This window comes from Daphnia magna, linkage group LG5 (genome assembly GCF_020631705.1).
Source record: "Daphnia magna isolate NIES linkage group LG5, ASM2063170v1.1, whole genome shotgun sequence".
NCBI classification, from domain to species: Eukaryota; Metazoa; Arthropoda; class Branchiopoda; order Diplostraca; family Daphniidae; genus Daphnia; species Daphnia magna.
The window spans coordinates 10,177,224-10,201,520 of NC_059186.1; the positions used below are offsets into that span (position 1 = coordinate 10,177,224).

General features: G+C 41.4%; 3 protein-coding genes across 4 annotated transcripts; 2 read left to right on the plus strand and 1 right to left on the minus strand.

The window, feature by feature from the left end:
- The first annotated feature begins 80 nt into the window (after positions 1-80).
- LOC116923755 (serine--tRNA ligase, mitochondrial) lies at positions 81-2,116 on the plus strand. Its single transcript, XM_032930284.2, has 4 exons — positions 81-857; positions 931-1,115; positions 1,435-1,779; positions 1,848-2,116. The coding sequence occupies exons 1-4, from the start codon at positions 192-194 to the stop codon at positions 2,017-2,019; spliced, it is 1,368 nt and encodes a 455-aa protein (XP_032786175.2). The 5' UTR covers positions 81-191; the 3' UTR covers positions 2,020-2,116.
- On the minus strand, positions 2,053-14,821 carry LOC116923749 (mucin-2). Its single transcript, XM_032930274.2, has 10 exons — positions 14,677-14,821; positions 14,434-14,589; positions 13,451-14,300; positions 5,831-9,218; positions 4,857-5,124; positions 4,674-4,741; positions 4,034-4,194; positions 3,834-3,964; positions 2,943-3,119; positions 2,053-2,859 (listed from the first exon to the last, which is right to left on the minus strand). The coding sequence occupies exons 3-10, from the start codon at positions 13,575-13,577 to the stop codon at positions 2,578-2,580; spliced, it is 4,602 nt and encodes a 1,533-aa protein (XP_032786165.2). The 5' UTR covers positions 13,578-14,300; positions 14,434-14,589; positions 14,677-14,821; the 3' UTR covers positions 2,053-2,577.
- Positions 14,822-20,142: 5,321 nt separating this feature from the next.
- Positions 20,143-24,006, plus strand: LOC116923768 (activin receptor type-2A). Of its 2 annotated transcripts, XM_032930296.2 has the most exons (10): positions 20,145-20,485; positions 20,623-20,719; positions 20,791-20,975; positions 21,039-21,198; positions 21,256-21,401; positions 21,466-21,624; positions 21,695-21,862; positions 21,929-22,168; positions 22,223-22,399; positions 22,462-24,006. In XM_032930296.2, the coding sequence occupies exons 2-10, from the start codon at positions 20,653-20,655 to the stop codon at positions 22,819-22,821; spliced, it is 1,662 nt and encodes a 553-aa protein (XP_032786187.2). In that variant the 5' UTR covers positions 20,145-20,485; positions 20,623-20,652; the 3' UTR covers positions 22,822-24,006. The 2 variants fall into 2 exon arrangements, with proteins under 2 accessions (XP_032786189.2, XP_032786187.2); XM_032930298.2 differs by having other exon boundaries at positions 20,143-20,719; positions 21,259-21,401.
- Positions 24,007-24,297: the final 291 nt, after the last annotated feature.

Sequence of the window (24,297 nt, forward strand, 5' to 3'; positions counted from 1 at the left end):
GAAAAAATTTTAACAATGTTTGAAAGACTTAAGATGTATATTTACAATTATATTTTAACCAACACTAACTGCGGCGATGCTGGAAACAAAATGTCGTCTGCAATCAACTAAGTTTAACATTTCGAAATTTTTTGTTTATAATATATTAAATGCTAAGTTTGCTTCTGTCGTAAAAGCTGGTTCATTAGAGAATGAACTTCCGATGTATAATTTGTTTGAACAGGATAACGAGCCGGCCCTTAATATCCAAAAATACAAAGTACTATAACCTCTTCAACCGAATAAATCCGTGCACCAGTCAGAGTCAGATACGTCTAAATACCAATCAATCATGGAAACCAATCCCAGACATTGATTACTTGAGTGATCCCAACAATTATGAAATAATAGAAAGCAACATCAAATCCAGAAAAGGAACAGGAAATATCAGGATGCTGAAAGAATTGCTAACAAAGTATAACAGCGCTGAAACACAAGAAAAAGATGAATTGAAGAAAAAGCTCTTGTTCGAAGCACTCAAAATACCCAACAGGTCAGATCCCAGGTTACTTTCATATGGTGATACTCCTCATATAGTTGAAGCCCCAGGACAAAAGCCAGCCTGGTCTTTCCCAGCACTAGAATTTCACACAATTGCAAGGAATCTTGATCTTTTAAGGACTGAAAATTTGGGGAATCTCACAGGTCCACGAACATACTATTTCATAAAAGAGCTGGCTCAACTTGAACAGGCATTAATCCATTTTACTGTGGCTGCACTGGAAAAGAAAGGCTTCACTCTATTTTCTGTTCCAGATTTGCTTCATTCCAGGCTTATTGAAAGTTGTGGTATGGATACAAAGGGTGAAAGGACTCAAGTAAAATCTGTTTTTTTTTTTTTTTCAGCACTATGGCCACATCCAAGTAAACATTTCCTTTCCATTTTAAAAGGTTTATAAATTGAAGCCCGAGTTCTACGGAGACGTCTGCTTGTCCGGTACTGCTGAAATGGCTTTAGCCTCTTATTTCACCGAGGCTGTAATACCTGTAACTCAGCTGCCCATTAAAATGGCAGCTGTAAGTCGCTGCTATCGGGCTGAAACTTCAAATGTCCAGGAAGAAAAAGGCATTTACAGGTAAGGTACGATGACAGTTCTTTATCATAATTAAGATCTATATATTCGGCCAACCGGCGAGAACTTAAGTAATTGCCTTAAATTTACTGTTACTTAAAAATAAGTGTAGAGAAATCGATTGTATTTTTTTCTTATCAACTAAAACGTTTTAAATAGTATGTATAGCTGGCAGCTTACGATGCCACGTTAATTCTAACACTGCCATTACTGTTAGATCGTTTTCATTACTTCGCCATAGGAAAGTAAACAAATTACTAGCACTCGGGGCTAATATGTCGCATCGCGCTAATTCCTCTTTTCTTTTCTCCGCATGAAACAGAGTTCACCAATTCACCAAAGTGGAAATGTTTGGTGTGACGAGTGGTGATGTAGCGGCCAGTGACGCTTTGCTGGAAGAGTTCGTCGCCATCCAGAAGGAACTTTTCTCAAGCTTAGGACTGCACTACCAACTTTTGGACATGCCGCTTCACGAATTAGGTGCGCCCGCCTACCGAAAGTTCGACATTGAAGCCTGGATGCCTGGTAGGAACATGTACGGCGAAATTTCAAGTGCTAGCAACTGCACAGATTATCAGGCGCGTCGCCTCAACATCCAGAATATCGATTCGTCAAACACTCTGCGTTTCGTGCATACCGTCAATGGAACGGCCTGTGCCGTACCAAGGTATCGTTGATTGCAAATGCGGTTCTGATATTTTCCCCCCTGATGTTGTGTTATTGATTTGGAAATAGAACATTGATCGCCCTGCTTGAGATGCACCAGCAATCCAATGGCGAGGTAACTATTCCATCTGCCCTTCAGCCATACCTCGACGGGCTGGAACGGCTTCGTAAACCATCAAAACCTTTTAAAATAAAGTGGATTAAATCTAAATCGCCACAAAACAAGAAAAAATCGACCTGAGATGAGGGCAAAAAAAAAACGAAACAAAGCAAATAGATCACCGACTAATATTGGTTTTGTTTCCATCCTTTGATAGAATACACGTTGACACACATTATATCAATTGAATTTTGACGTGGAAACATTTTTCACGTTTGGTCCCGTGAGCTTTCGACCATACAAGTCGCGGGATTGTTTGCAATAAAATAACAGGGGGTTTTCTCTAAGGAAATTCTTTCAAATGCAATATCGTCTCTTAATCAATTTTCATCTTCCATTTCTTTCTCTCTCTCTCTCTCTCTTTCTATATATATAATAAATCAAAATTGACACAAAAAGAAAAGTATAACATGGACACAGGCGACTGGAGTTGGGCAGAAAAATTCACACGACAATGTTAGACCAATGAGTCATTACAAAAGAAGAACATTATTATTATTAATATTATTTAAAGAGCGAGAAAGTGAAAGTAACTGTACAAAAATCCTAATTTTCAGTTGTTCTCTTCCCTCCTTTAAAACAAAAAAACGTTGAATTGTTTGATTCCCATTTTAAGCAACAAAAGGAACACCGTAGGTCTTAAAAATCATCATGAAAATTGCTAGGACGTGAACGTCCATATGTTGGATATCGACCGTAACTCGTAGCTGGCCGTGTGGGTGCTGTTCTAGAAGACCGTGGAGCCGTCCCGGAATTGGAAGTCTCGTAGTAGCTGCTGTCCCACTCTGATTTCCACGTATCGTGCAATTGCGGCCGGAAGTTATTGTAGTTGGTGTAGTGATTGTAATTATAGCCACTGCTACTGCCATGAGTCCGAGATGTCTGATGAATGGCACTGACTGAGGCTGGCCTTGGTAGAGGCTGCATAAACAACCACAAAGGAGATTGAATTAAATCAACCGAGGAAGGGTAGCATAGCTTCAATATTAGATTATTGGACGTACCTTAAGAGGTTTAGTTGGGAAGTTGGTACGATGGTCCCACGCATCGCCAACGTCGTCATTGTAGAACGAATCACCTACAAGTTCCGCACCGGCCATGTGATTCTTGTTGAGTTCATTGAGCATTTCCTCCGTCAACGGCAGGGGTTTCCGTTGGTGTTGCCTTCGCCGTCGGATCAGCTATTATTTGCATGTAACGAAGAGAAATGAGATTTATACCATCAATATCCATTACGGCTGAGACACATACAACGTCCGCACAGTGAATACACTGTTGAATGTCGAATACATTTTTTACTATTGGTGGTATTTAACGACTTTTCTGCCTGCAAGTTTACTTTTCTACCGCTTCCCATTGATACGGAAGCTTTAAAGTAGTAGATCTGTTGAGTGTATTCTTTATTTCTACTTTTTCTCATTTCTTTTTTCCTCCCTGCTCCAATAATAAAGCTCCTCTTCCAATGTAGAAAAGCTCTTTGATCTGTAAGTAGAAAATCTCGTCGCCTCTACCTACGCCTCGACACGCAGTTCGCTACTGGGAATACAGTAGAACCCACAAAATAAACGCAATGAGAGAAGGGGAGAGAGGCCATGGACCGAGATCAAAGAAAGGAGTACCTAAGGCTCCCCCTCTCTCCATCTCATTGTATAGAAATGAGAATGTTACAGCTGGGAAAACTGTTGCAGCGAACGTTATAGCTGAGCAGGTGCATGAGCCTCGCAGCTCTTTCTATTCAAATGTGCATACATGGTTCGATTTGCCTAATGCGATCCATTCAACTTAACGTAGCTCCCTGGCTCCCAGCGCACAGTTTTTAAACTCGACAACTGCAATGTAATCGATACGTGTACCGTGTAAAATGTAAAACAACAAACAACGTAACAAGATCGTACCATGGTGGTTCCAAAAGCGATGACAAAGATGAGTGAGGCAAGACCGACAACGATGACGGCAATAACCCATTCTCCGACTCCTCCTGTCACAACTCTCGGTTTCTCACCGGACACGACCGGTTGCCTTAAAACTGTAAAAGGAAATGTTAAAATTTTTAAAAACGTCCATTGATTTTTGTTTTTGATTTATTTGAGATTACCAATGAAATCGGTCGATTTAGTGTCGACAGTGTAGTTGCCCAATTTATAGTTTTCTCCTTCTTTTTCAAGCGACATGTGGAAATAATTACGAATTTCACCAGTGTCCAATATAGTGGTGCCATTCAGGTTCAGGTAATAATCCACCAAGACACTGCCACGACTAGAAGAAAATAAAAAACCAATGAATATTAATTGTTGGGCAATCTATCTAATGGTAAGATGATGTCAAACAACCGCGCCCCATTTCCTTTCATATAACGTCCTTTTTTTTTTTACCATCGTTTTTCACAAAGTGTGTGTCGCAGTAATTGATGATGTCCACCCTCAGGGACGAAGTGACTAACGATCGAGCTTTACCCGAGTAATCACGCTGTCCCTTTTGCTCTGCCCTCTTCCCCAATTGGTAGGGAGTAATATCTATACGTCAGGCTGCAATAAAGTCCGGCTCTTATGGCACTCACAAGTTTAGAAATAACCCACCAGAGACCTTAAGCCCTGACCCGATGTTTTTTTTTTCCTTTTTGTCACATCGTCTCAACCGTTTCTATGCGTGCAGTTGTAACAAAGTCCATTGCTATTTGGCCGGTCCTGTTGAACGTTAACAAACAAGTAGTGACGACAACAAAAGAGCAAACAAACCTGAAAGCTTCGACGACGATGCCAGCGTACCACGGAGCTAATGGTCCGTTCTGATAGACGGCATCCAGCTGGCAACAAGAAGAAGGTTATTAGTTAGATTAGTTATAAGTGACCCGTCCGGGGCATAATTTAATGTCATTCCGTATTTATTTTTTTGAAGGATCAATAATGCGCTGAACGTACCGAGTTTTCAACAATGGCAGCCAGTTGGTACCATTCGCGGGTATTGTGATCGGATAATTCGGGCATCCAGTCGATACCCTCGACCAATCGGATCGTGCCCGCCAGACGGCACTCTTCTCCGCATTGGCCGACTGTTGTCACTCGCGGAGTTGTCGTGGTTGTTGTTGTCGTCGTCGTCGTTGTCATTCTGACAGTTGTCGGCGTAGTTGAAGGTGGTGAATAAGGTTGGGTAGCTGGCGACGGCCATCCAGTAAATTCCGTCGTGGCCCTGGATAAGCAGAAATGAAAAGAATTTTCCAAAGAAAATAAAAAATACATTTTGAAATGAATGCCGGGAAAGTGGAATATATAATCTAGACAGATGATAAATGAAACATTCAAACATCGGCAAGAATGGCAACATCAGAATGCCTTAATGAGGATATATTCTCCGAAATAATAATAATAATAATAAAAAGGGAACGAGAGAAATGGAAGAAAAAAGAAATGTGTTTGCATGCGAATGTTAAACACCCAAAGGGTTTTTGGGCGAGACCCTGCCCCAGTTTCTAAAAATTCTCCTATGGGCTGATTCACAGTGTCTATAATAACAGTACATTTCACTCTGTACTTCTGCTATGGAGCACACAGATAATAAGAGAGTGTTAGATGAAAAGGAAAGTGACCAAAAAGGAGTGGCCTTTCGCTTTTTTCATCTTTGCTTTTCTTTCTTATTCGTGTGAAAGACAAACGCACGGGACACAAATTTATGGACAAGAATTTTCAATTTTTGTGGCCGTAATTTTTTGAGACGGCGTCACGGCTAATTCATTAATTGCATCACGTTTCTCTCTATCTTCAGAATCTCAACGCTCCGCATTGAGAAATTATTTTCAAGGATATGAGTTGACAAAAAACTAAATCCGAGAGGATTTTGTTGTTTCCATTTAAAGGATTTGGTGGAAATCACAAGGTCAGCGCGAATTAAAACTTACCGCACTGGCCACCCAGATTTAATTTCAACTGCAGATTGAGTCGGTTTAACTTTGGGTTTTTCGCTGGTCGTCGTGCGTGCAGGGCTGGCTCGTGTCGGGAAGACTAACCCCTTTTTAGCTGTTGTGGTCGAAGGTTCAGCCGCTGAGGTCGCCGTCGATTCCGTCGAGACCGGAGCTTCTGTAACTACCGTGGGCGTCGTTTTACTCGGCGACGGAGTGAAAAGATGATGCTTGAAATTCGAGGGCAATAGGGCGCTCAAGTCATCCATATTAGCCGTATCAAACAAGCCATCAAAAGGACCTTTAGTCGTCGTCGTGGTGGATGATTCCGTGGTCGGCGGTTGATCCATTTTGAAACCGGGTGGCAGAAAAGCTGAAATGTCGTCTTCTTTGACTGACCCGGAAATCTTATCCAGTGCACTCACAGGAGGACCTTCTGGCGCGGTTGTTGTTAAGGGAATTTCAGCGGGACTTGCAACTTCAACGGGAATCGTTGCGGCCACAGTAACTGGAGCAGCGGGTTGCGTAACTGGAACAACAACTTCAGTAACCGGAGCTTCAGGTTCAACCGTTTCTTTGGGTGCAGAAAAACCAGGCGGCAGGAGACTACTGATGTCATCCATAACGACGACCTTTTTGCCGAATAAACGATCGAAAAGTGACAACGTCGTTGTCACCTCGACAACAGCTGTCGTGGCGGACGGCTCTGTGCTGGACGAGACGGCCACCATTTCAGTCGTGGAGGATGGCACAATTTCAACTTGTTCAGGCGTATCGGAACCAGTTAATGGAACGTCAGTTACCGACGTCTCAACTTTCGGCGTTCCCAAGAAATCAAAAGGTCGTCGAGGTCTTTCGAAAGGCGGCCGGAATGGCGGCCGAGAACTGGTAGGTGTCGGTAATGTAGTCGTTGTTATATTGCTGGGCTTACTCGCCTCCATGTTAAAATTGTTATTCAAATGCTTGTCGAATAAATCCGATTGGATAAGATCCAGTTCGTCGTTACGCGTGTCTGGCGCTTTGGTCGGCTCAGGTAATAAACTTTCACCGGCCAGTTCGATCTCCTTGATCGGCTGTTTGGCGTCACCGCTCGACGGTTGATTGTTGGCCAGATTGGACGTCTTGGAAGCGATAGCTTTGCTCTGCCTGTCACTTTGTAAAGACGACGGACTTTCGGTCGGTAATTGGTCGACGGACATCTTTACGACCGTAACACTCCGACTAGTTTCCACCGAAACGGTGTTGGGCGTCACCGGGCTAGGAAGGACGAATCCATCCAAATTGGGGACGAAGACAATGTTATCTAGATTGACCGACGATGTATTCCTACGACCTAAATTGAAAATCTTTAACGGCCCGTTAGTCGTTTGTGGAGCTTTAGCTGCTGGAGCTTCTTCTTCCACAACCTGTTGTTCCGCATCCGTCGCGAGGGCTTCGCCTATTTCCGTAACCTGTTGCACCGGTTGTGGCGATGCCACCTCATCGGTTATGTCATGGATGATTGGCTTATCGTCACTTAACGGTGTGTGGTCGTTCTCTACCACTGGCTGTTCAATAGCCGTAGCGACGGGCAGTTCCGCTGCTGGCTCCACTGCTGCTTCCGCTGGAAGCTCTTGCGATGGAGCCGTAGTCGTTGATGGAGCCGTAGTCGTTGATGGAGCCTCAGAAGTTGGAGTGGTTTCTGGAACAATTGTAGTCGTCGTTGTGCTTTCATTGGTGGACAAGACGTCGACTTCATCGACTACATCGTCGTAATAATATTCTTCTTCGGGTTCAGTTGTCGTGGTATCGATAGTTTCTTCGACCGTCGGAATCAATATTGGTTGATCGACAGTCGCGATGGATTCATTGACATTGTTCACCAACACATCCGTTTGGACTGGACTTGCCAGTGTAACCGGAGATTGGGATGTCGTTGTTCCAGGTTGGCTCAATTCTGGCGAATTGAAATTGATAGGTTTGACGGTCGTCGTTGAAGGGAGGCTCTGTTCTGGCGAATTAAACCGGAAATTATTGCGGACTCGTATCGTCGTCGGGATGCGTGATCTTTGAGTCGTAGTGGTCAGGATTTCAGGTTCCTCATCTGGTAATACAGTCGGTCTCGGTCGTCTGCCGAAGAATCGAGTCGTTGTGGGTGCGCGTGTCGTGACAGGTTCCTCTTCCGGCGGTGATGTCGTGAAAACACGGACGTTTGTTCGAGTTCTGGTGGGCACACTGAGTCGCGGACGAAGGAACGGCTGACGCGTGCGAATCGTGACCGGTTCAGCTGCTTCGGTAGTCACTGGAATGGCTAATGGCGCAGATGTTGTAGTAGTCGAACGGACTCTTTGTCGCAGGCTTCCGGTCGTCACGGCAGACGGTTCGTCAAGCAGCACAGGTCTCAGATTAGGATTTCCTTCTCGAACAGGAGGAACTCGACGCGGACTGTTGGATAATTCCGCACTGGTTGCTGGTGTTTCGTTGGTATTCAACGGCCGTCGCAACCTGTTTCTTCTGTTGGATGGACTGTCTCCAATCGATCCGGGTTCCGGCTGATCGCTGAGAACCTGAAGTTGGGACGGGCGTGGAGTCGATGGCGGTTCGACGGTCAAGGGCGATTCCGATTGCTGGGCGGATGTCACAGGCTGGACGCGTTGGAAGTCGTTTGTTTCCGTTTCTGGGAGGACATCTGGAATCTCCTGGATTGGAGCTGGAAGAGATTCTTCGATCACTTTTTCAGGCAGAGATGATGCCTGGATGGGTGCTCCTAATGGAGGAGTCTGCTGGACGCGTTGTTGAGGCTTCGTTGTTTCCTGTTGACGATTGGCCTCTGTGGTCTGATGGAAAAAAGGCGTGCGGAATCCAATGGGTACAGGAAGCGGAAAATCGTCAAATTCCGGAAGCAATTCAAGTTTGAGTTCGGGACGCTGGAGTCGATTGAAATTCCCGCTTGGATTCATTGGTTGAACTTGATCCCGACTGAACTGGAACTGAACGATCGGTTTCTGTTTCGGTGGATCGCGGCTTTGTATTAACGTGGCAGCCGGAGTTAACCGGCCAGCACTGGAAGGAAACGCATTGGCGGCCACTTCGGTGGGCAAATGAAGCTGCGGATTGAACCCGCTTTCCACCGTCGGACTGCGGATCTGTTGACCTCTTTGTACGGATCCGATAGAGGATGAGGCCAGCGTGGACAGCGGACTAACTGCGCCCGAATTAAAAATAGGATTACGTGAATCTTGCTGACCAAGATTTTGCGACGTGAAGAATAAAGCTTGACGATTAGGCGTTGACCCAGCCGGATCAGCAGATTGCTGAGGTGAAAGCGGCCCAAAAAAATTGATTTGCTGGAACGACTGCGGAGGATTGGACGGGAACGACTGGAACCGCAACGGTCGATCATCGCCAACTGTCAGGAAAAGATAAAGAATAACAAGATTACCATAACTGATTTTTTTCTCTTTCCCTCTTTCTTTATGACACATCCGAAACGTAGCGATGGCTCGTGAATTTTTCTAGCCCACAGAGATTTTTTTTTCTTTTTTAATTTTAAAATGTTAATCTTCAAACGTGGCTAGGTCGTGGCGCCTCTTACATAATACGTTTCAAATTGCCTATTCAAACAGCACGGAGGGGAGGAGGCTTTCGGCTCGGGCTAGAAACAAAATTTATGGTATGAATACGAGATGCGAGGAAAAAATCTTTAAATTAGACTTTTCAATAAGGGTCTGCGATGACGGGGGAAACGTTCAACGTCGTTTGTTCCGTCATCGTGGCTCAACAGATTCTTTTCAGACGGCAAAAACGATTAGAAATTCATTCAATATTTGAATCCATTTGGAAAAAAAAGAAAAAACTTCCTCCTCATTGTTCATCTGAAACGTGAGATGAAACATTTCCACCTCAAAAAATAAAAAGAGCTGCTCATTAGAGTTGCTCATTCATCCTGGTTGTTAATCTCTCGTTCTTTTTTTTTTTTGGTTTTCCAACGTCGAGGAAAAGCGCGAGAAAATCGGTAGGTCAACAGTTGGCATCCGCCAAATTGGTTGTGTGTGTGTGTGTGTCTCCCGCGAAACAAGGCTCCCGCTCACTCACTGCGTTGCCCTACTTGCGACGAGAAAGGGCAGGCCGATACTTTTCCCCTTTCTCCTTCTTCAACAGCAGGAGAGTGGAACAAGCTTTAAAAAGAAAAAACCCGTTTTCTCTCTCGAAGGCAAATAGCCTCGACCGGGAATCTGCGTGATTCCAACGACTCGCCTTTTTTATTCATCGCGTTTCCAACCACGGGCGTTTTTGTTTTGCAAAAAAGCTTTTTATTTATACACTTGCAAAGTAGCGGGAGGTAATGCAGAAATATTTTTGAACAAAAAAAATGATCTATTTTGATGGATTTTCGTTGTCGACGTCATCCTTTTGTTTAATGGAGTTACAGCCGACGAGACAAGAAAAGAATAGCAAAAAAAAAGAGCTTTCAAAGAAGAAAGGAGATATATTACACCTATACGAGTTGTTGAACATTTTATCCAACCGAATAATTTTCCCTTTCTCTCTCTTTTTTTTTTTCTTCTTCTCGGTTATAAGGTGGGAGAAGTGTTTGATATTCCCGTTAGGCGAAAAACAAAAAATGCACACCGTGAAAGTTTTTTTCTTTCCGTTTGTCAAGTGCACCGCGGAACGCGGTGTGCTGTACATATTTCTCTGGTTTCAGACCATCAACCAGTTAGCCAAGTGGATATGATTACATAGTCTCACTTTTCTTGGTTGTTCCCTTTCTATGCTATTTTTTTGTGACGCTCTACAGGAATAGAAAATCAAGCGTCGTTCAGCAGACCCGAATAGAAACATTTTTTTTTTTTGGCGAACCAATCGAAATCAATAAAACAATAGCGATAAGTGTTATTTCATAAAAAACAGTCTCCTTTTAAAATGCGGTCGGTTTTTTTTTAGTATTGAAAAAATAATTAAATATTTTACCCACGATAACGAAATCGAAAAATGGGCGGGAAATTCAAAATGAGAACTAGATGTGACCTCATTTTTGCAGTCGGAAATTTACGAGCCTTAACGACTGTAGACATGCAGCAAGAGGAAGAAGTTGATTATGAGATAATCCTCCCACCCGATTTCTATCTACCCTCATCTAATCTAGCACGCGTGTAGTACCGGTTATGATTCCCGCTGTTGAAGAAAATGTCGTGACCGAGTTCAAAGAGGTCGAAAACTCATCTGCGCTAAACAGGAAGCTTTTTGCTCGTTGGATGTAGGTCGGCAACCTAACGAGAACTGTAACAATTTCACCCAAATAAGAATCTAGCGTGACATCGTTTGAAACAGAGGAACCGTGAACCGACAAAAGAGATCACTCCGCATAGTTACAATTCGCTTGCCATGACTGCGTTCATTTTCGGCTTTGTTGCCGACTGAAATTTTGTCCAGTCAAAAACAATTCGTAGAAGCAAAAAAAATAAAAAAATAAAAATAAAAAGCGGGATGTACCTATGAATCGAATTTCACGATACAACCAACCGATATGATTGGCGCAATGCCAATCTAAAATGCAACATGGCCCTCTCTCTCTTTGCGGTGAAGACACGTTACATGTTTAGAGTGAATAAGCGGAGAGAGCGGCTTGTGCTAACGGCGGACACGCATCAGTCGAGTAAGAAAAAAAGGAGGGTAATTGCAGGTGAACTTTTTAGCATCAGAAAACACGGGTGTCTATATAGTCTCCCTATATGAAGGTGTTTCTGTGGCTAAAGAAAAAATGATGGAAATTGTCAGCGGCGGTTTTGCTAGTGGCTTTCTAATCACTGTATCATATTACTTTAAAAAAAAAAGCGCGATTTTTTTGGTCGATGTATCCAGGATGAGTTATGTCTCAACCCACGAATAGGTTTAAATTTTGAGTCAGAACGTCTTCCCTTGTTAGGAAATTAGAAAAAAAGGGAGATTCATTCGCTCGTAAACTATGAAAAGGTCTACTGTTCATCAGCATAGAATTTAATGTGATATTGCGTAATCACTGGAGTCTATTGGCGCTTGCCAATAAAGCAATTTAATTCAAAAGACCAGCCAATAAACAAGGAGGAAAAAAAAAGAAATTGTTCAGCTTCTTCATTCTGAAGGCTGTATTTAGCGATATATCCTAAATTAGGCATATATACCGAAAAAAGATTTTTTTAACCTCAATCGAAAGCCAGTTTTTGGTGGGGAACTTGAACGCCGGGCATGACATAAAGAGGTTGGATGAGCCAAATGCATTTTCTCTTTTTTCACGCTAGCCAAATCTTTTTATTTTAAAAAATAACAGATAAAACCGTTAGGTCTTTTACCCTTGCTTTGGTGCTCATCTTCTAACACACATTTTTTTTTATAAAACTGGATCATCCACAGACGGAGAGAGGGGGGGCCTAAATTGTTTATTTGTATTTTCCGGTTGAATTTTATGCTTACTGAAAATGTGGAATAAAATGGAGAAAGGCGAATGCACATCGTTATTCGCTCCGATTCCTTCGTGCGGATCACGACACTTGAAGAATTTCACTTCCGGAAAAATATTTTCATGTCGTCGAATGGAACTTCGCTCGTTTGTTTTTATTTTTGTTTTTTTCTTGATGGATGTTGTTGCTCATCCTTTCTTTGTAGCGACTCATATCGACCTCATACATGACCCCTTTTGCTTTTGCGCTGCGGGGCGAGCTCACGTGACCTACTTCCGCCTTCTCATCTTTTATTCTTCAACACCAGTTGGAACATTCCAGCAGCTCACTCTCTCTCTGCCTACCCGACCAACGAGTAATACGCAAACACCTTTTGATTGAAAAATGACAAATGGCCGCAATGAGCTAGCCAAAGATGGGCTACAAAAAACAGAACAAAATGATCAAAGGAGAACATTTTCCTTTGTTGTTGTACAGCAGTTTTTCAATGCGATGAAATGAAAACAAGCGCCCCCAACTGTGACCGTGACTGTAATAGCCTTCACGATGGGCCAGTTGGGCCTTAGCAAAAAAAAAAAAAGCACAGCTTGCGCAAGAGAAAACGGCCGAATACAACAAAGATAAGTTTTTTTTTCTAAAGCAGAGAAGAAGAAAAAAAAAGAGTCAGTATAGTCTGCCAATAATATACAGCGAGAGTTTGATGATTTTTTATGGCTGGAAACTTTCTCGGTCCTATTGCTTTCTCGTTGATGCTCACGCTTTTCCTTTTAAAAATAAAGTGTCAGCATCTGCGTGACGGACGATCGCGAATTTCAATCGACAAAAAGGAAAGAGTTTAACTTAAGAGCCTTTGATGGTTCTCCATTAACTTTAAAGCGAAAAAAAAAGATGTACAGTCTGATTAATTGATTACGATTCGTTAGGTTTTGGCTATTGTACGGTTAGCTTTCTCTCTGTCTAAACAATAATGAACCGCATCGTGTGACAAGGTCTAGTTAATATTGCGTCGCCATATTTGGTGGTATCTCTCTACATCCACGTAATGAAATTACTAACTAGGAGAAATGTGGACGCTTTCGTCATCATGCAATCGAGCGTGGGCGGAGTGCGCCGTGCCTTGCATCCCATAAAGGTCAAGTGGAGAACAAAATGGAGTCTCTCAGTGATGAAAGTGAATGTTTTGAAAAAACAAAATTCTTACCCTGTCGTTGAGACATTCCAGTACCGATGCAGCAGCAACATAACGTCAACCAGATGAGTAATGATGGACGTTTCATTTTGGTCATCCGGATGACGGTCGGACGGCCAACAGAAGTGGCTCGAGTCATCCGACACCACAGCAGTTCGACGAAGATGATCACTTTGATCAATTTTCAATTTCTAAAGTGTTGAATGGACACAGACACACACTGCCAGTGTGTATACAGTGTCAGCACTACACACTGCACTTTTTTTTCAATGGAATTTTCAGCAGGGCATGGTATTCTTGACATAGATTTATGGTTTACGTCGCAGTATTCCTATTCCATTTAGGTTTCACTTGTTGTTAATCAAACACTGAAGTTTTTTTTTTTTTACGTTTTGAACTCGAAGAATTTCTTGAGCAGGAGCGACGTCCAGTGACTAGCTGCTGCCGCGAATGCCTTGGCGAAACTGGAGGTGGCCCAAAAAACCTCCAAGAGAACGTCTCTCTTCGACTACCTTAGTCCTTTTTTTTCTTTTGGCTTTTACAGACAGAAAGGAAAGTTGAATTTCCCCTTCGAGAGCCACTGCTGTTTGTATACCTCATCTATACACAGGTCCCCTCCCCCATTCTCCCACTCTCCTCTCCCCTCTGGGCTTCTCCCGAGTTGTATTTCTCTCTCTCTCTCTTTATTTACCAGGTGACGTCTTTTAGAAGGTAAGAGAGAGAGAGGGGGACGCTTAGTTCGGATTTTTGAGGTGGGCGCTGTTTTTTCTTCAGGGTCACTGGTAAAGCCCCCAGACGATGAATATGCTCGTGTTTTGAACGGGGGGGAGAGAAGGTCTTTTTCGAAGATTTTTTTTTTGTCCTAAAGAATTATATTCGTTAGAAATACTAATAACAAATACGATGAAGAAAGGTCTTTTTTTAGAGGTAAAAATAAGCCATCAGGCTAATTTCATCCCTTAGGGTGAGACCAAGTAAATATTAGGCAAATGCACCTGCATGGTATGATGTTTCGAAATCGACGATCACTGATAACATATAATGGGTGCAGTTGACGCAAATACATCCGAGTTCTTTGACCGACCATGAAAACTGTTTGCTTTTTGAGACACTGGCAATCAATGCATTCCTCTTTCGCCATCTTTTTCTTCCTGTTACCAGAGAGAGGGGGAGAGAACAATTGCTGGTTGACTCAAAAGACCTTTTACAATGAGGCATTTCTAGCTAATCAACAGTACCTCTTATTCTCGATTCTTTTCTCTATTTCGAATTTCTTGCAGCATCACGATCCAGGCTTACATTTACACAAACGATGCAGACAAATCTAGTCCTATCCCACCGACACACGTTCTCCACGCTGTCGACGATTATTTCTGACAACGTTTCAATTCGTCAAACTGGCAACCCTTCTTTTTTGCATGTTCGATGTTAAAAAACTTTTTTTTTAATAATTCACCTGTCGTCTTCTGTTCAAGCAAACATTTAAAAAAATAAAGTTTCAAATAGGAAATGAATTTTTTATTTTTGTGAGTGAAGTAAAAAAAAAATTATGAAAAAGAAGCAAATCTCCCGGATGTTCTACACACCCGCCCCTATATTTTGGCGGGCAGTGGCGCTAGTTGTAGGGATGAATGGCGATTTTGTTTTTGTCTTTTTTTCTTTGAAATCACGGAAGATAAAATAAAGTACAAGGAAATCTGCTTTGACATTTCAGAGTCACGAACGCTTTTTTTGTAACTTCAAGTTTTTCTTCCCCTGCCCACTCATTAAAAGTTGGTGTTCTACACGTTCAACCAGGTTTCCTCCCCCCACCCACGAATTGTACAGGAGGGTAGGTGCGTATTTCGAATAGCCAGCCTAAGGCGATGTCATTTGAATCCCTCTAGGTGGCAATCAAAGCAATCAGCTGAATCTCCAACGGGGAAGAAAGGGAAACCAAACAACCCTTCAAAATGTTTTACGATCTATTGTATTATATTGTCTGATTCGCCTTATCCCTTGGACGAATCCAACTTTACCCCAAAATCTCTTTTTCTCTAGTTTTTTTTTTTTCATTTTTACACTACATATCCCTAAACACACAGGTTGGAAAAATGGGGGTAATTGAAAAGTTTACGTATCCGGGTAGGATAAAGGTCTTAAAAATTCCAAGTTAAAAGACCCCAACATTCCCTTTCACCCCAGCATGAAATCACAATACGAAAGTTTATCTCTTGTCTATAAACAGCTGATTTACGACGTTGGTTCGTTTCGTTTTGTTCGTCACGAGAAAAATGTGGGTGAAGTTTCCACAAGAAAACAGTTGACGGCTAAAGCCACGCCGAGTTCAGTGTGTGTACATTTGGCTGCATTCTAATTATTTAAATGCTTACATTACGGCACACCTGTTTTTATGCACATCTTCGTACAACACTTTCGCTGATAACTTTCGCTCGTCTTCCGGTCGTTAAAGGACATGTAGGCGGGAACGTGCAAGAAAACGGTTTCGTAAAATAAAATGTCGATGATAACGATGCAGCTGTGTGACCTTGTTACATTTTGAGCGTCTTGGTTAAGAACGGCCAACTTTCGCCTCTTAAATCTAAAAAATTGCGGTGGCGGTACTGCCCCATTCAAACAATTGGATGATGCAAGATGGCGATAATGGCATTTCCAGATGGCTGAAGATGAGTCAACTCTAGGCAGGATCTTTTTTTTTCGTCTGCTCACCTCCTACAACCGGATGGTCTAGTTGAAGGACATGAAATTGAGGTTAAAACGTCGTGCAATCTCTTTTTCCAATCTGGAGCCTACTGTGTTTTACAAAGGTAAGAAGAACCTGTATATACTGTTGTTTTTTGTAGTTGTTGTTTTTTTTTGCGGCACTCCAGATAAGAAAGAAAACCCAGCCCCGTAAAGCATAGGAAACCAAGGTCTAAGTGGATATTTTTGACCATAGTGAGTTGTAATTCATAGAACTCCTTCAAGTATTCATAGATTTATTAGACACTTATTTGGTAGTGTTCAGTCATTAATGTGCTCTGTCAGGAAGGGAAGGGTGAAGCTGTATAGTTGTTGTTTCAAGAACATTTAACATAAGTAAAGTAGTGTAGGTTTCTTGATAGACAAAAAACGATCATAAAATTGTTGTGACCACCTTTTTTTCAGGCGAAAGATGCAGCCACTCGAAAAGTCATAAATGCCTTGTAAAAAGTTAGTGGAACAAATGACGTCACACTGTGACAATAAATTCTTTGACATCCTTCGTTGATCTACGCCCCAGAAAAAAATGGAATCTCCCAGACAAATAAAATAATATATATTTTTTAAAATCAGCTTGATGTGTGCGTCCAAGTCCTAGTTCTCATCGATAGTTCCGTTTCGGAATGTGTTGGATTCTCTGTACACGTTGAGAAAAGACCGGTTATATTTATGTGTCTGTCTCGAATAATTTGGTTCGATGTGGACAAGTCTAACGGCCATATCTGTGTCGCTGTTCTAAATAATCTAGTCCAAACCCTAAAATTGTTACACCCAGATGATTGCCAAACTGGTCACCGTTGGCAAGGTGAGGGCGTGTACCTTTTTTTTTTTTCGCCTCACCTTGAAAGTTGACTGTGTTTCGTGCTACCCAACTTTGTCTTATTCTTTTACGACCTTCGCTGGTAACTGGCGCGACTTTTTGTCCATGGCTTCGTGCTCTTTCTCTAGTGTTCAATCCCTTCAAAGTACTGGATCCACCAAAAGGAGAGAGAGAGAGAGAGAGAATTTTTGCTTCTAGTATCTCATCAAATCAGCAGCAGTCATGCAACAACTGCCGGGCAAGGCCATTTCAAAATCTCCACCACTATTTGGTGATGCTCTGAGGTTTTTTTAGACGAAAAGAATGTCAAGAGCAAAAGATGAAGAAAAAAAAAATCACGAATGACATTGCGGGTATGTAATACTAAAAACATAAAATTCTCTAACTAGAAATGGGAGGAGAGAAAAAAAATGGACAGGAAATAACTGAGATTGTCACAATCCTTGCGTGAACGATCACGGTTAAAATGGCTGTTGTTTTATGGTAGTAACATGCCGTCCTCCTTGAGATTACTTTTACACCAAACTACCTGTTAACCCTCATCTCTTATTTGGTTACCCTTGAAAAATCGTCATTGAAAATGATGCTGTGTGTACATTATTGACACCAATTAAGCTCGATGCTGTTCTATCACGTTGAATATTTTACAAACTCAGGAAATAGAGTCAGTTTGATTTGAATTCGTACGAAAAGCGTTAAAATCGTGAAAATATTTAAAGAATTTAAAATAAATTAGCAATAATTTGAATACAAATCATTGATAGCGAAAGTGATGAAAACGGAAACCTGTGTTGCAACATGTTGATGTTATTTACAGGATAGCCGTCTCTCTATTCAAATCAACGTCATGAAACAGAATGACTCCATTTACATCTAATAAAAATATGATGAAAGCAGTAAAACATATTTTACATTCGAATTACTTCTCGATGCACATTCACCACCAGATGCTTTGTAAAATGTCATACATTTTCCGTGCCATGATGAATAGTGAAGGTGCAGACGGATAAAACTCATTTGTAAATTCATGTATGTGGTACGTAAAATCATTGAAGAAAGTTCTTTCTTACATCAGTAAATGCTATCATATTTGCATAACGCCATGGAAACGAAAGCGAAAAGGGATTGCTATGACTTTTTGTTGATCTATGCTTTCACTTAGATTAAGACCTATGCACCATACAAACAGACGGAAAGAACGAAATGGGCGAAGAAAGTAGTACACGAAACATATTTGCAGGAGTCGTGAGCTGCACTATCTGTCAATATGATTACAGTGCAACTTTTGTTAGGGCCCCGCCTATAGATGTACCCCAATGTTCCTTTCATAGATGTGCTATATGCATATGATGAATGAGGAAATATTAAAGCCCGAATGGGAGTAGATCAGGAAAATGTGCGTGTCCCGCGATATTAACCTCTAGAAACGTCTCGACGTATGTTGACTTTCTATGCTCCGAAAAGATTAGAGAATGATTTTTGCAGTATTCATATTTTTAATAGACGTAGTCAGTTTAAAACGTTTTAAAAAGTTCTCGTTCTTTAGCAGCCGTGTCGTCATCTAGAGACGATCATTTCAACTATGTCTCTTTGGGGGAAAAAAAAAGGCTTTGGAGATGCGTCTTCGTGATACGAAAAAACTTTGGCTCTTTAATGATGGAAACGAAAAATGTCTATCATTAGTTTAAGTGTAAATTCCGTTCGTCATCATCGCTTGTCCGTCATATCTTTTGGTCATCTTCTTCCTATGAGGAATGGAAAATGTGACAGGAAATGCTCTTTTAACGAAGTCACCTTTGCTCACGAGCTCAGACTGGTATTGTAAAGGGGCCAAATGATACCAAAGAATCAGCAGTGATCGCTCCATTTACGGTCTTGTATGACCAGCGTATGTATGGTCTCCAAACGGAAGGATTGCCATGGTCGTGTCAAAGCCTGATTGCTATCTCGGAATGACGCATAATCCCACGCCAGTGTAGAAAGAAACAAAATTAGAGTAGGCAGTTTATTCTGTCTCTAAGGTTTTTATCGCTCTGTACAAATTCACTGTTTTTTTTTTCCTCTCTCTTTTCTGCAGATCGAAATCAAGCTTCTGTCTTTCGGGATAGCAATTTTTGTTACAAAACCCGCTACCGACTTCAATTGGACATGAAACCTTGTCTGGCACAGACATTCCGTTTTTTTTTTCTCTTTCAAATTGCGTGATACAGAACGACACTGTTTTGCAACGTGCGACATTTCGTACTCAGTAAACTTGGCAGTGACAGTTATCAGGAAATTAATTTCGTCATAGCTTGCCTTTCTACGAATTTTTTTCCGACTGACAAACGCCCCCTACGTGTGGCCATTATTAAGTATCTGATCTAAAAGTTTTCATTCAAAAAGTCTGCTTCTAGGCTTTCCAGTGCATTTTATTCGACCTGTTTCGTCAAGTTTTTTCTGAAGGCTAGAGGCAGCTATGACCTCGATGTTACAAGCTTTGCCGTACTTTCGCAGCCCAACTCCAAAGGAATTTTAAGTGGAATCGCGTTTCGAACACATTTGTCTTGGGGTACATTTGTTCCTAATTATTTAAATCAGCTGCACCTGCTGTTCTCCACCAAACTTTTATAATTAAGTCGATCTGTTTCCTTTCAACATTTGCAGAGATTACACTGTTTCCGACTACCCTGCTTTTTTTTCTAAATTTCTAATGTCTATTTTCAAGTTACAAAAAATATGATAAATCTATCGCATAACAACGAAAACTAGGCTGTCTGGTAAAGTTGCCAAAACGCTTTCCCTCATCAACTTGCCAGTCGAAATTACCGCTACTCACGGACCCATTCACAGCTGAACATTCATTTTAAAATGAATTTTTCGTGAAATAAAAAAAAAAAGAAAGATATTTGTGTTATTGTAACTGTTTTTTAATAACCAATATAAATTGAATGACTTAACGACATTGTGCATGGCGTAGCTCATTTGTTTGATTCTTTAAAAATGTATACATGAATCGATACTTAAATACTCATAGAGAAAAAGAGGATAAGGCACTGTCGACCATTGCAGTTTCATGCGCCACCTACCCACGAGTATCTCTAGAGGCACCGAGAACCATAAGCAAAGGAATCCAACGTTAGGGGAAGCTCAGGAAACAAACATGGTGGATTTGATTTCAAGCGTTCCTCTACTTTTCTCTGCGTAAAGATCGATTGTAAATGAAGTATACGCCATTTTGTGGCGTTTTGTTTTTATGAGTTACGCTCCCAATTGCGACTATTGGGAAGAGATCACAAAATTCTGTTTCTTTCTTGTTCGATTGACTTTACGAAGATAGCTGTTTGGCTGAGAACACAGTCTAGCTGTTCTCGGCCGTGTATGCTAAACTCCGGTGTAGAAGTAACAGCACAGCAAGTGTGAAGGGCGACCCTACATCGAAGAAATCGTATAATTCCTGGCACTCATGGTGTAGAAGTTCAAGGATTATCGACTTGTTAAATCAAGTAGGATTGTAATTTCCTTGTAGCAAGTGTCAATGGCATACTGTCAATGGGCCTGTAGCTGACCATTGAATCTCAGCCTTGCCTGTGCTGAAAGAATAGAAACAACAAATCTTGAAAGTTGTCCGTTTAATTTTCAGCAACTCAGGTCCATTAAATTATTTCTGAAAATGGGATGTACCAGAGAATTGTTTTCCATACTTTTCCTCATGTCAACTATAATACTTTTGACTAAAGGTAAACACCATTTTGTGTTATTTATAATATTTTGTGTAATAACCTGTAATGGTTGGCTACTTGTATTATAGTGTCTCCAACTGAAAGCTCCCTTGTAACCACAAAATGCGAATATTATAATCATACCATTTGCCAAGACACTGGAAAGGGTTGCAATGAAACGGAGTATTGTGAAGTTGCAGAACCCAATAAAAGGAATCACTGCTATGTTTTGTGGCAGAATTCAAGCTCTGGAGAGCTCCAAATCAAATTCAAGGTTTCTTTTTGTAAAAGTGGTAGTCCAATGACCGCAATATGAAAATGAACTTTTTTGTTCCAGGGCTGTTTTTTGAACAACTTTGGCTGTTACAATCAGTCCAAATGTGTGGGCCAAAAAGAAGAACCAAGAAAAAATCTACTTTTTTGCTGCTGTGAGGGTGATTATTGTAACAGAGAATTCTCTTGGGAGCCCTTAGCAACAGAGACACCACCCACTATAGGTATGTTGCTGACCACAGCAAATTCTTGCAGCATAGAACTAAGCAATTTTCATTCAGAAGGTGCTCCTCCTTTGAGAAGTTCCCAAGGAAAACCAATCTTGAACACTCTAATGTATACACTTGTTCCAATTGTGGCCATAACCTTCATGGTTATCATTGGATATTGGATGTATCGTCGCCAGCGAATGGCGTACTTTAATGAAGTAATTAGTCTGTTGTAGTATGCCGAAATTCTTTATTACCTTTTCTAATTGTTCTTCGAATTAGTTACCCACTGCCGAGCCCCAAGCGATCCATCCTCCGTCGCCAACACTCACCGTAAGCCCCGTGCAATTATTAGAAATCAAAGCACGGGGCAGATTTGGTGCTGTTTGGAAAGGACAGCTAAAAACCGAAACTGTTGCCGTCAAAATTTTCCCACTTCAGGTATTATTAGTTAACTGATTGGTTCTGGAGAGATTCATATGGAAATAAGTTATTTAAAATTTTTTTCTAGGATAAGCAATCTTGGCTCGCTGAGCAAGAAGTTTTCAAATTACCTCAACTCGATCATGACAACATTCTTCAGTTCATGAGCGCCGAGAAACGAGGAGATGGTCTACAAACAGAATTCTGGCTCATTACTGCTTTCCACGAGAAAGGGTCACTTTGTGACTACCTGAAGGTATGTCGATTTGCATTAGAAACCCACACGTTTCACAATTTTATGAAATATTTGGTCCTTTTCCAGTGCAATTCACTTTCGTGGACGGAATTATGTCGGATCGCTGAAGGTATGGCCCGAGGACTTACCCACCTCCACGAAGAGGTGCCAGCTTCGAAAGCAGACGCCTGTAAACCTGCCGTCGCTCACAGGGACTTCAAATCAAAGAATGTACTGCTCAAATCTGATTTAACTGCTTGTATTGCCGATTTTGGATTGGCGCTAATTTTCTACCCTGGAAAACCTGTTGGAGATACTCACGGACAAGTAAATTTATGATAAACATACTTATATTGAATAATGATACATCATAATTTCTAGGTGGGTACTAGACGATATATGGCACCTGAAGTGTTGGAGGGAGCCATCAATTTTAATCGAGACGCATTTTTGCGAATTGACATGTATGCGTGTGCCCTGGTCCTATGGGAACTTCTTTCTCGTTGCAGAGGACAGGACGCACCTGTACCAGAATATCTTCTTCCATTTGAGGAAGAGGTAGCTGCCTTCCGCATATCTAGTTAAATTGCCAAGATTTTTAAATCTATATTCATTCCTAGGTGGGACAACATCCAACGCTGGAGGACATGCAAGAGTGCGTAGTCCACCTTAAGCGTCGTCCCGTGCTGAAGGAAATGTGGAGACAGCGCCGTGGCATGGACATTTTATGTCATACCATTGAAGAGTGTTGGGACCAAGATGCCGAAGCTCGATTGTCCGCGTCTTGTGTTTTGGAGCGTGTTACGGCGTTGACACGACTCTACCCTACCACCACATTTAACACCGGTCAGCCGGTAAGAATTCCGGCTTTTCTTCCTCCTCCACCACCCAACTTGAATTTGACACCAAATCACAACAACTATACAACAATGAGTACCGGCAGCGTGGGACCCATCCCGCATACAGAATCGAACATGTAGCATCATCTTTTCCCTGGTTAGGAGTGGATGACGTCTACTTGTAACGCAAATGTACCTGCCGCGAAGTATATAGAAGTGCATCAAGTGTCTTGTGGGTTTTATGTCAAGCTTTGTGACATTTTTTTTTCCTCTCTTCTCTGCCTTCCTATCCGCGATTTTTTCCTTTCTGAAAATCTTTTGTTTTCTTATGTCCATGTCTTCATTATTTTTTCATTAACTTTGAGGCCCGTACATCGACCATAACTGTAATCAACATACTTCCTTCTACGAGATCCCTCGTCTGACAGGTGAAAGGAAGAACAAATTCCGCTTCGATAACTGGATAACAGTAACCCGTTCCCTTCAACCCTCCAAGCGTTTGAAACCTACGTTAGCAGTGTGTAACCAGCAAGCAAACCATAACGAAATGGTAAAAGTGTGAAATACTCAGGAATCAACCGTCAGGCAGCCCCATTCCACCCCATTCAGTACTCAACACTCGAATTCCGACTCTCTGCAATATGAAACTACTAGTAAAATACCATTGCTCTATTTAAAGAGTATTTTTGAACAATCAACAGTATGTGCTCCACTGTTGCTCCAATTTCAATAGGTACCAATTTTTCTTGTTCCAGGGCATTTAACTCATACTCCTAGCAAACGTTCAACAGAACTCAATTCATTTCCCAACTAGCCGTTTGTCCTCTTCCTCACCTGCCAGTCGTACGTGTCTGCGTACGCATTTTCTTCAACCTTACTAAAACTTCATATTTGAGTCGTTCTTTTTGCTTTCGTCCATATAACGAAAACATTTCGTACGAGGTGTAAACGTGAAAAATATTCGATTCACTTTCCTCTTCTAGCGTTATTCATCCCATTGATTATTGAACCATTCTGTACACAAGACTTCAAGTGTTTGCGTTTTTTTTTTTAATTATTATTATTATTATTATTTTTTGCTAACCACTCAAAAATTATGTACAATTCGACATCGATATCTTTGTTAAAATATGTTTCGCTACACGCCATTGTGGTGCAGTGGAATTTCGCTCCAATTTCATTTCGAAAGAATCATTATCTGTGCTTTCGACAACGTATCTTCTCTCCCTAACCACGACGTCTAAAAAAGTTGTTGTACTGTGTATCGAACGGAGTAATATTATGTCTTTGTTCTGGTACTCAGAAAAAAAAAGAAAAAAAAAGAAAGAGGGTTGAATGTCTTAGCATTATTTACCAGCGTGTTGACTAACTCGATGGCTAATGTTTTAGCTTTATCTACGAACAGTATCAGTTCTATATCTACTGCTATAATTCTTTCGACCTTTCTACGTGACTCAAAAATCTTTCTGAAAACTATTATTAATGTAGTAAATAGTACAATCTATATGAATAACTAATTTGTATTAGTTTTTTTTTATACTTTCCTTATTGAAAATTTCTTGGTTGATATTTCGAAAGTTTCGACGGTTGAAAAGTGAATAGGATTTTCATATTGTA